The 13,325-nt window shown below is 29.4% G+C and overlaps 1 protein-coding gene across 1 annotated transcript; it reads right to left on the bottom strand.

The window, feature by feature from the left end:
• Positions 1–5,343: 5,343 nt before the first annotated feature.
• Positions 5,344–7,776, bottom strand: LOC119688453 (early nodulin-75-like). The gene is made up of 2 exons (XM_038103130.1): positions 7,765–7,776; positions 5,344–6,657 (listed from the first exon to the last, which is right to left on the bottom strand). The coding sequence occupies exons 1-2, from the start codon at positions 7,774–7,776 to the stop codon at positions 5,344–5,346; spliced, it is 1,326 nt and encodes a 441-aa protein (XP_037959058.1).
• Between the last annotated feature and the right edge of the window lie 5,549 nt (positions 7,777–13,325).

Here is a 13,325-nt window from a genome sequence, read left to right as displayed (position 1 = left end):
TTAATTTAATTCCTTTAATTTTCTATAATCTAACCTTCTTTTATAAGGTCCTAATAAAAGAAGTAAATGCATATTAAAATAAAATATAAAAAAGCCATTTTCATGGGAGAGCCATGATTTTTATTGAAAGTTTTTTTTGAAGATTTATAAGTTATTGTTTGTTCTAAGTAGCTTACATTTGAACTTAACCGGCACGATGTCCAAATTTAAAATAGTTCTTTGATATCTGTTCAAGCAGTCCATTGGCAATCAATCCCCTCAAATACCATTTGATAATCCTTTGTGACTTTAAACCTATAACAGTTGTGGGATGTTGCTGCTTTATTTTCTTTACTACTGCTGTTATGGACATCTTGCGTCCCTCCTGATCCAGTTCACATAAAGCCTCCATAACATTCTTTTGTGGGACCAACGGGGCGCATTGTCTTGGTCGTCTTTTGCTCTAAGATATGTTGATATTTATTTCAGCGAAATTAAAAAAAAGAATGAATTATCAGAACATACCATCTTTCCTAAGTAATTGCTTTGTAAATGAAAATCTTAACTACGGCAGAAACAAATTTCTGAAAGTTAAAACAAAATTGAATTGACTAAACTGATTTGACAAAATAAAAAATTTTTTAAATTTTCTAAGCTTACGTTATTAACTTTGGTGCAAGAAATTCAATGAATACTTTTTTAATTTGGTTTATAAAAAAAAAAATTTAGTTTCTTCTTCTTCTTTTTTGAACTTAGTGCTGTTACGCACTTTTACTCTATAATAGCTTGGGGGCTTATCACTACCCCACACTAGGCTTTAACTAGGCTAAGAAATCATATCATTTATTTGTCTTTAAGTTGATGACGGACCTTGAATCAGCATATCTTCCTGAGAATCCAGAAGTGGACTTGAGGATTGTAAGGGCCGGGTTTAAGTAGCGTATCAACTTTAGAGAATAATTTTAGAGCTCTGTCTCTGACATATTTCTTCACTGAGTCAATCCTAAGATCTCTATGTATGTATGTTGATCTAATATACCATGAAATCTTAAACAGTCTTCTTAAAGCCAGGTTTTGATGTATCTGTAATTTCTTTAAAGCAGTATTTGAGGCTTTGCTATATGTAACACATCCGTACAGTAGTGCTGGTCTAATTACTTGTGTATAAAGTAACTTTCTGTTTTTAAAGTTGAAGTGATAATTATTAAATAGCGGCTTCAATAAATGTAGAATCTTAGAGCAGTTATTCCGCTTGTATTTCAAATATTTAAGCCATTTGAACCGTTTGTCAAAAGTGACCCCCAGATATTTTATGCTATCCTCCCACCGTATCTCCGTGTTATTAATTAAAATGTTTATTAAAACATTTATTTTGATTTTCAAATTTCGTCACTATTATCATTCGTTTTTATTCGAAACAGATATCGTGTCACGCGGTATAAAGTTCTTAATTTAATTATTTGTCTTATAGCTTTTAAACTAAATTATAATAGAATTTATGTTGCTGAAAACACAATTAACGCGAAAAGAGATTTAATAAACTCAGAAAGATTTTAGTTGGCATACATAAGATAAGATGATCTGATTTGATGTTGTTCTGTTGTCCTTTTACTTACAAATACTCGTATATAAACTCATGCTATAGCTTGGGTCTTTTAGTGGTGTTTGTGTTATAGGCGTATTGCTAATTCTCGGCTCAAATTTCGAAAGTATTCATACTGCCCCAAATTAAGGAAATCATATGTGTTTTGTTTACAAATCAAATGTTAAAAATTACATGCTCCAAGCACCATTTGTATCTGGGAAATTTTAAAAGTAGATTATTACAACTATAAAGAATTTCTATAAAGAATTTCTATAAAGAAAGGCCATTTTCCTTAATTGCGTTCTAACCTCAAAACTGAATTTTATGTGGAAAAAATAATATAATTTTGTTGAACCAAAGATGAAATTAAGATTTTTTCTAAATTAAGATGTGTCTAAACATAGTGTTATGTTTATTATTTATTATATTTATAGCGTTTTCTTGCATATCACCAATATATAATAATAATAAAAACGATTACCACAATTATTGAGAAAAATTATTTGAATTTTTATGACAATTTTAAACCTGAAAAATGTTTCTTAAGGGCTCTTATTCATGTATGAGTAAGACAAGCAAATGTGTTTGAAGGAGTTGTGAATATATCCAAAACACAATGCTCAGATAAGCCTATATGGCCTACAAAGATGTTTGCAAACTGTTTTTCACTTCGAGTACAGACGGCAACGTCATCGTCTAAAACTTTGAACCATATTTATACTTTCATTATGAACATGGAACTAGCTGTGTTACTATTGGAGAGCAATTTTGCTTTATTGTCCTTAACTACATATTAATGTTAGTCGGGACATGATTCCAATTTCACATGCAAATTAAAATCTGTTAACCAATGATATATGTCAAGACTATGATTTGATATAGTTTTTTATGTGATTACTTATAGACTTATACCAAATTCTGTATTTTTACAGATAAAATTATAATAGTAATTATTACAGTTAAATCATCTTCTTTGTATTCAGATCTATTGAAATCAGTTTGTTATATGTGTAATTAAATTTTTTTTTAGGCTTGTAGACTCCTAAAAAATTTATAATTTTATAAATGTAAAAAAGTTATTGTGAGCTGTACTTAAGTACTAAGCAGACTTTTGTTTGTAATCTCTGTGTTGACAGTCTAGTTTTTCTTTAGATAGTAAAAGGGACATAAGTAGACTGGCGACACTCCTCATCTTATTTTTGGTTAATAAATTGAGGTGCACTTTTGAAATATACGTCCCCATTACCTACCAGCATTATTAAAACGTTGAAGTTGAATATTTAACCGTTTAGAAAGTTGAGCGACAAATATTTCGACTATCCTATTAGGAATATGTACTGCTCGCGGAAGTAAGCTGCCTTCATATCTAGTGAATCCGAATCGATATATTAAGCAGGCAGCGAACGTACATTTACCAGACTTAAAGTATGTCTTCGTCAATTACGATCAATTTAATTTCGTTTTAATTGACTGGAGGAGAGTCACGTTACCTTATGAATACAGGGCTCAGGGAGTATTATACTACATAATACCATGCTACGCGCAGTATCCAAAATCTAGTAGTCTATGATCGTTGTTAGAGGTGGATTCAAGTAGGCTGAGTTTCTGGACCGTTGAAAGGTTACAAAAAAAAAGTGTGCGTTAAAATTAACGCGATTAATTTAACGTTATGAACAGGATAGCGCTATATATTTTTTCGAGTCTCATATAGAAATCGTCCTTTTCTTCTGTAGGCACTATATGCAAATTTAAGCGTTGCTAAAAAATTTGTCTTTGTTGCGGATAGTAATAAGCCTTTTTTGGAATGGTGTGAAGTGCTGGACTGAGATCTTTTGCTAACCACAAAACCGTTATGTCGTAATAGATTCTCATTGTCGTAAAAAATGAGTTATATGTCGTAAAAAACAAACAAAAAACGTCTTATAAAAATTTTGAAATATATGATTTTGCTGCATTTTTTAGTTCGTATCTTGTCCATATGTTAAATGCATGAAGTTTTTAATTTTATAATTAACGGCATTAACTAACTATACTAAAAAAAAAAGTATAGTTGAATTGCTCATATTCTACGTAAGATCTGCTATGATCTTCCTCATGTAGTTCTGACTTGAAGCTTGGAATACACAACTGGACTAGTAAGACGGAGTCAATAGACCTGGAAAAACAAAAAAATTGTTTAACTCATTTAATTAAATAAATTTATTTAAATTAATAGGTATTGAAATATTAATGATTTTTGGTCCTGAAGCATCTTTTGGGTAGACACTTTATATTTCGGTTAAAATTTAAAATACGCCTATTGTCCTAAATATTTTTTTTTTGGTTTCTTAGATAATAGAATCAGCTCAAGAGTTTAAAAAAAGACACATAGAAAAAACTTGATATCAAAAAAAAGGTAGGTCGTGGTCGGGTCGATGATATTTTGAAATGAATAGACTTGCGAGATGCTTTTGATTTGCTTATTCGAGTAACGGATAGTCTTAATGTAAGTGTGTATGTAAGTAGGATGGTATATGGGTATTGCCTATTAGGGAACTAATATAACTCAGGCCTAGAACAATATAGTGTAGCCTTAAGTATAATATTTTAAAGATATAAATATTTTTTGATTGCTTTTTATGCGATAAGATATTAGTAACGCATTTAATATAATTGATTGGAAATAAAATATAGAATAAAATAATATTAGTTTTCCAATAAGATATTTTTTTTTAGCAATAATAATATTTAGACGTCAGCGTTGCGACTTTTGGTATTAGATAGAACTTTATGTCAGTTCTAGGGGAAAAATAAAAATTCTTATCATAATTATATGTCAAATAAGTGAATTATTTCAAATTAAATATTTATGTAATAAAATAACAAAAATCTAAATTCATTAATTAAAATTGTAAGTTCTATATGGTTTACCTCAATATTTCTTATTTATCAGTTATTAGTCACAGCATTAAAAATGCTAACTTTCAAATTAAATATCTTTGAATTTCTTTGAATCATTGAGATAAAATATATATTCAAAGAATATAGTAGTTTTAATTTCAGTAGCTTTAAAATAGAATTCTCAAATTTTAAATATCCATTTTATTGAAAAAAAAGCAATTTTTTTTAAATTTAATTTTAAACTTTTATTTTAAAATATTTGGCTAAACCTCTGTAACATCAAAATATAACAAATAATATTTTAAAATAAAATAATACATTTCGGTCACATTGTTTTAAAAATATTAACTTAAAATAAGTCGACTCACATTTTGTGAGACATCGCAACATTTCAACATTATAATTGTCTAAAATTATATAAAAAATATATAATTTTAAGTTTCTTAACTTAAAAGTCTTCTAAGCAAAAGCTGTCTTAACGGCTACATTTCTTATAATAGTTATTTGATCACAAGCTGGACGGCACAAGTAGACATACGACGAGGAGGAGGAGGAGTTCCTGTGCGCCAATAAGTTATATTATATTTTATGTTTATACAAAATTAGTAAATATACACAAATATACACTAAAGTAAACCTAATATAGTATAAAATCAGTATAAAATATTCCTTAAACTACTTTTCACATAATAAATTTTAAGTTTACTTATCAATAGATTCAATTAGTAACGAGCCAAGTATCTCAGTAACAATTTTAAAAAGTAATGAACGTTGTAGGTCCGTTTTCACTTTTTAGAGTCAGTTTCACCCAATTTTTTGTAACGTTAAGCGTTTCTCAGAACTTTCATTTACACAATTTAATGCTGTAAAGAGAGAAAGAAAAGAAAAAAATGACATAATTAGTAACCATGATGACTAGAGCCGTAATGGCCATAATCATGATGATCCACCTCATAGTCATGATGCTCCAATTCATGTTGTTCCAAACCATGTTCCTCCAAGCCATGTTGCTCTCCACCATGTTCATAACCTTCACTCTCCAAACCATGATGTTCAATTTCTTGCTGCTCTTCATGATGTTCTTCATGATGTTCCTCATGTTGTATTTCCTCATGATGTTGAATGGGTTCATGATGATGGATGGGTTCATGATGATGGATGGGTTCATGATGATGAATAGCTTCATGATGATGAATAGGTTCGTGATGCTCTTCAATTTTTTTATGAATGAATTCTGGTTCCTTATAGCTAATGTGTTTTTCGTGATATTCAGGAATATGTTTTTCAATGTGCACGGGTACTGGTTTCTCAACTGGTACTTTAACTGGGTATGGTACGTGTTTTTCAACTTTTACTGGTATTTCCTTGACAACTGGATATGGTGCAGGTACATGTACTTTAACTTCATAAGGTACTGGTTTCTCGACATGTACTGGTACTGGACGATCATATGGTACATGTACGGCAACAGGTATTTTCTTAATGACTGGTACTGGTACAGGTTTTTCAACATGATAAGGCACTGGTTTGTCTACATGATATGGTACTGGTTTCTCAACTGGTACTTTAACTGGATAGTGTACAATCTTTTCAACTGGATATGGTTTTTCTACTGGTACATGTACTTTTACTGGTACATGTACTTTCTTTTCGACTGGATATGGTGCGGGAACATGTACTTTGACTGGAACATGTACTTTCTTCTCAACTGGATAAGGTTGAGGAACATAAACTTTTACTGGTACTGGACGATCATAAGGTACATGTACTGGATAGGGTATTTTCTTTTCAACTGGATATGGTGCTGGAACTTCATGTGGTACTTTCACAATTTCCTTAACCTCATATGGTATATGTTTGACAACTGGATATGGTTTTGGCACCTTTACTTTAATTGGTACATGAACATGTTTTTCAACTGGTACATGAATATGCTTCTCAATTGGTACTGGTATTGGTACCTTTTTGATAATAGTTATAGTTTTCTCTTCATGTGCTGGGTAGTGATGGTGATGATGGTAATCTTCGTAGTAATGTAAACCACGCTTCGCTTTAGTTGTTTCACTATCGTCAGCTTTGTTGTCTTTTGTTTCAGCTGCTTTTTCTGCTGGTTCGGCTGATTTTTTCTCAGCACCTGCAGGCTCTTTTTCGGCTTCGGCTTGTGTGTGCGTGATGGCTAGAAGTAGCACTAATGCTACGGGCAGTGCTGTACGCTATTAGTAAAGAAAGATATGAAGGAGTTTCATTAAAATCTAGTTGCAAGTTCTAAAATTTTCTTTATTTATTTTATATATTTACTTTACTATATACAAGTATTTATAAAATAAAAATTTTGGATTATGTGCGTTATGATGTGTCTTATTTTTATAGATTAAAGCTTGTACGTGTTTTCGTAATCATTTATATATATTTTAAATATTTTTTATATATTTTTTTTATATTTTTTATGTATTTTTTTTATATTTTTTATGTATTTATAAGGAAAATGAACATAAACACAATGTAGTAAAATTGATGGCTTAATGCATCGGTGCTAATAGCTACAAGTCGGTCTCTTCCTACTTTCTCGTAATAAGTATAAAGTTGGATGAATTAATAAATACATGTGTAAAGAGTATTGAAAGCATAAAATAATGAAAATTAGCCTCAAAACAGACTTAATTGAAAACTGTGCAAAACAGGTCACCATTAATTAACCGTGCAAAATCGAAAGTTATTAATTATTTATTGCTACTGCGAACTTATAGCGGCGAATATTTTAGTCACACTTTTTGGTTTGCCCAATGATTTCAATTTTAAACGGTCATCGTCTCTATTATGCGTGGAAACTAAAACTTCACTAGATGTTTGCATAAAGGAAATATATTTTATATTTTTGTACTCCTCAATCTATTACACTCATGGATGAGCTTTTGATGCGAAATCTTGCGAGATACAATTTTGCTTTATTTTTTTTTTGTTAATAAACATTTTTGAATATTTGAAAGATGTTTAAAAATTTGAAGGAATTTATAAAAGAATGATATAAAAAAATTTCTTTTTCATAAACTCCATGAGAAAACATACAGGAAAACTTTGTAAGTCACAAGATTTATCTCATATTTTTTTGAGTTGTTTTTTTTTTAATTTTGCTGGAATGTATATAACTATAATGACAAAAATACTTCACTTGTAATTTTAAATAATATCATATTTTGATTTTTTTTTTTTTATTATTTATCACATTGTATATGACATAACTTTGATTCCGTTTCCCATAAAAATTCACTTTTTTATTATTTACTGTTTTACATATTCCACCATATGCCATCAATACATACCAGCAATTTCATTTTGATATATGCTCTATTTATTTGAAAAATCCTTCCTTATTAACACAACAACTTTAATGTATTTTATATGCACTTTTATGATTTTAATTAAAAATTTTGCATTCAATACTGGGAATGCAATACTCAAGCAACAGACACGATTTTGTCGCAGATAATAAATTGAATTTGTGAATTTTATTCAAATATTTGCTGTGCCGCGCACGAAAATTTCAGAAAACGTGGAAGACTCTGCAGTTGGCTATGTTGTCTATAGCTCTGAAGTTAACGAATTAATGATACAAACTGAACCAAGCCGTCGTACTTTTATAGTTAAATCAAAGCTGTTCAAATACAAAATGCCGAAATGCAAAACTGAAGCAAAATTTATTCGGCAACGGCGCTGCCTGAACGTTCAACTCAGCACAAATTGTAAAGTGAGTAGACGTTGTAAAGCAAGCATTGTAATACTCGCAGCGATTCCCTGAATACGCTGATATAGGCTATACACTGTTATAGCATAGCACGATGGTCATGGTTGGTGATGCTAATGGTTATAATCTGATAATCTGATACGATTATCTCACCAGTTACTAACCATCTTGGATAGTACGCTAAAGAAGTGCTAATTAGCAAACGAATGCTGGACTTGCTCGATTACATGAGCAATGATAATACAATTGCATACAACTCTATCTTCAATTCACTTTAATCCACGACTTGTTGTGCAGTTCTTATAAAAGAAAAGTTAAGGAAATAAGAAGACATATATATATAATTTCTTTTATTTAAGTAAGTTTATTTAATAATCATGTAGTTTAGCACTTCAAAATACATGGCTATGGCACATAGCTTCGAAACAACACTTAAGATGCATTTGGATTACGATCAATTGTTGATGATTACAATCAGTTAATGTTCGTTGTCTATATTCTCTTAGAAATAAAAGAATGTCTCAAAGTATGCAAAAACATACTCGTCGAGTATTGTTCAAAATCAAGTTTCATTATTTACATCAAAATGTGAATGTAATAATAGATGGTATTATATATGTTTGTTAAATGTACTAGTGGACAGACGGTTCCACTTGAATATATTAACAAAATTAGTGATCGATACAATAGATTTAAAAATAAACTTAAAATTTTAATAATTTATATTTTATTATTATTTTTTTTTAGACTATTTATATTACTATTACATGCTTAATAATAAATACATTTTTTTAAATTTAATATTATCATTTTTCTATCCGAAATAATTTCCTTATCATTGACTTAAATATATATATTTTTTCATTTATTTGGATCAGTATCTTTTATATATATATATTTTCTATATATAATATAGAGTTTTTTCGAACAGTACTGAACTACAACAGCAAAAACTCATTTTATATTATTTTAATTAATTAAATTTTTGACTGACCATACAGCTGTTTCGAGTATTGCCAAGTACCAATCATCAGTGATCTAGAAAATAATACTTGTATTAAATTATATTTAAATAATTTTTTGAGACCGCTAGTACTAGTAATCGAACTCGTGCCCTGCCAAATATGAAGCTCAGAGTCAGCGCACGTTAATCAACTGACACAAAGCCAAAGTATTTGACTTTAATGTTTACACGTTTTTCTGGAGTTTTGTTACTTTGCTGTGAAAGTTTTATTCTATACATAGATAACGAATTGAACATATAAAACTATTATAATTTACTCAAGCTAATTTATTAATAATGAAAAATACGAAAAATTAATCGATTGATTGATCGAAAGACCAGATCAGCTTGTGCTTTTTATTAATATATTTTTATTTTTTGTTAAAAATATAAACGTATACAATAAAAATATAAAAAAGTCAAATTTTTGTGCCCAACAATACGTTCTCGATAATTCTGACAATTATGTTCCAGAGGTTGTTCGGATTACTGAAATGTGCGAATTACCGAAAGATTTGTATTTCAACCAGTAATGACAAAAAAAAATTACTATTTAAATAAATGTTGTATAGTCGTCGTATGATATTGTATATATAATTTGTTTATTTACTATTATATATATGCCACATCTATCTATCTGATATCATATAAGAACTGTATTAATTATTAATAGAGAAATAAAATACGTAAATTTGTTCGTATATGTGTATAGGAATAAACGGAGTACCAGCTTTAACCAGAGCGGAGTACTGCGACCATGGTTAATCTTTTCTGTTGCAACAGACCCTAACCGAACAGAAGATATTCTGCCTTTCGAATGAAAGCCAGCATGTCGGCCGTTGAGGACCTTGTAATGTCAGAAGGGGAGAGTAATTCTCAATCCAGTTACCTCCTTCTGGCCTAGACCAACACTGGGCAGTCACAGAGAATGTGACTGGAAGTCTCGTCGTAATTGGAAAATATTTTATTTTCAGTATAAACAGATTTAAGGTGAATTGAAGTTTTGTTAACATAAAGTGTGTAAAGTTTTTTTCAAATGTTCTGAATTTTATAACATATTTGAATAGGGTTAGATAAGATTAGATTTAAGAAGGTGTCACTAACTCCCTGCATCCTTAAGAGAATTATTGTGACAAGCCCACTTCAATTCTATAGGCGCGTAGCAGTTAAAAATGCTACTATTTCTCTTGTAGAGATGTTTCCGTTGTAAGTGGATAGACAGTTGATAAGTATTGAAGTCTGAGTCTAGCACGACTATCACAGTGACACAGAATGTGTTTTGCTATTTCCTCTTCTTCTTGACAAAGTCTGCAGCTATCGTTCCTTCTTATACATAGAGTCGACAGATGTTTTTTGATTCCGCAATGTCCGGTGAGAAACGCTGTGACAAGTTGGATGCCTTTTCTGTTCAAGATTAGAAGCTCCCTAGTTCTGGCATTTTTAGGTTTAGCATTAGCTTGTCTGCAGTCAATTACGTTAACCTAAAAGTCTTCAGTTATTCATTAGTTATTCATTAGTTCAGTTGTTCATTAATTTTTAGTTTAAATAAGCTCCATAAAGGACCACAGGAAGGTCTTGGCGTAGTTAATTATAAGGCCGCACCTTTTCTGGCTAGTTGGTCGGCTTTCTCGTTTCTCACAAATCTGCTGTGTCGTTGCATCTATATTAAGTGGACCCTATTTCTTCAACTAGAAAAAAAATATGTACTTATGTTAGTATCAAATTTAGAATACTCGTATAATTAATATTCATAATGAAAGTTTTACTAGGACATATTTTATTGTACAGCTTGTTTTTCAATTGAAAAATATACGACGAAACAATGTATTACTTTATTTTTTTGAGAAGATACAGATATATTGTACTCTTGTAATATGTAATATGCTTTGCTTTATCTACAAAAAGTATCCTAAAGCAACTCAGGCCTAGTTGATTATTAAGTATGAATTGTACTATATCATTTAACTTGACTTTCTAGACATTGTTGGACTAGTAATGTAAAGTTAATGCTTACATACATATATGTAAGTTATTATCTTTTATATAAAATAATATCAGTGTAGAAAAATTTGAAGTTATTTTTCGATGTCTTCTGGTAATATCAATTACCTTTAATCATTAATAATATAAATTATTAATATATACATGATTAATATATATAATGATTTATATATAAATAAAAAAATTTTATTCAAGCTTGTATAATAATAACAACCTTAAGATATATAAAATATGACTTGTGATATATAATGTATATAATATAATAATAATATATTTAATATACGATTATCGGTATTGGTTCAGCAACCTGTATTCAACCTGTATATATATATTCAAAAATATTAACAAGAATAATATTGATAAAATAAATAAAGTGTTTTTATCAAATTAGTAGGCCCGAGTAGACTTAATATTACCTTAGACTGTCCTCTATATAGATCGCTTTTATACACATCTCATTTTATATAGAGTGGTGTTATGGGTTAGCACTGTTGTTGGATATTTAATGCGTCTAACATGCATAGAATATATACCTTGAACTGTCGTGACTTATGTGTTTTCAAGTATGCAAGTGATGTTTCTATTAAACATTTGATGTTGAAGAAAGCAAATTAAAAAACTCTTATATTGATTTTAAAAATATGATGGAGAGTTGGATGATATACTAAGATATCTGCAACTTTAGTCTAAATAAACAATTCATGTGAAAATAGATTGCTTATTAGCCTTCACTATATAATAATTAACTTAATATTAAAATATAATCGTCGTCTACAAACTACTCATGAATATAATTTTTTTAAAGAAATGCATGGCACTAAGAATACCATCAATAAAATTCAAATATTCAAAACAAGGTGTTATAAAGATCACCTTAAGCTCATCAATATTTCATTAAAATCTGCGAATTGATATCAAAGACAAAGCTATAAGACTTAAATAACTGAGTACTAAAACTTCACGTTCATATCTTTAAAAGACCAAAGAATCTAGTCAACGAAGAAAAATACCAACATCGGTACATGTATAAATTAAACATTAGTATAATGTCAAAATTTAAACATATTAATTAAGATATACAAAAATGTCCATCGATAGCAAAAAGTAAAGATTCTGAGAGATATCAACTGAAAACAAGAGTTGAATTTAATTTGCTCGTGAAATTATTAGATACTTAATTAAAAAATATCTCCATTCGATCTTCAAATCGAATTCCAGACGATTTAATATTCGTTCATGGTTTATCCTTAGGAAGAAAAAAAATAGGAGAAGAAAGAAGAATACTTCCAAGACTATATAACTTAGTTTTATTAAGTGATAAGTTTAACTGCAATACCTCAAAAGAATAATATAATCATTAAGGGTCTATAATTTCTTGCCATTCAAAATTGTGTGTGTACTACCTATTCTCCCATTTCAACATTATAGTGTTTTGGCGTTTAAATAAATCAACCCATAGCAATACTTAGCCCTCAATTTTATTAAAAATTCGGTATTGCTTTATTTTAAATCTTAAAAATTATTGACGGATCTAGAATAGTTAAATCAAAAAAAAAAAAATTAGGAAGTCAAATTGCTTAAGAGTTTTAGTTTTGAAGGTATCTATCTTTAATATGGTAGACTTTTGATGTAGCACGAAATATAATGTTAAAGTCTTTCGTGTTTAAGTTTTGACGGACTTTAGGTCATGTTTCTTTTTTCAGTTCAGTAGAACGTCTTTCGTTACTTCGAGAGTGCATTCGTTATTCAGACAGAACATTTTTGATCTGCTTGTTATATACAAGTATTTGAGTTCATTATTTAGAGCGTTTAAACAGGAGTTACTGTAATATAGTGAATAAAATGAAATCTATTTTCTATTAAATTATGTACCACAAGAAAACATATTAGGACCTACATTGTAAACCCTTGCACAGCTGACATTTCTATTTTAGCTTTATAGCTAGAAAATAAATTACACAAAAGTATAAGTAACTTTCTCATTCAGGTGGAGAGTTTATATATAAATGACTTCACTTAATCGTTTAGTAATTCAATGTATATATATAGTTCATAGATTGACTATGAATTGTTCACATAAAGACAAAGCAACAACAAAATAATTTAAAAATGAAACAAATGATTGTCTCTACAAG

Source organism: Teleopsis dalmanni, chromosome X, assembly GCF_002237135.1.
Source record: "Teleopsis dalmanni isolate 2A chromosome X, ASM223713v2, whole genome shotgun sequence".
NCBI lineage: Eukaryota > Metazoa > Arthropoda > Insecta > Diptera > Diopsidae > Teleopsis > Teleopsis dalmanni.
This window is presented reverse-complemented; position numbering and strand designations above follow the sequence as displayed.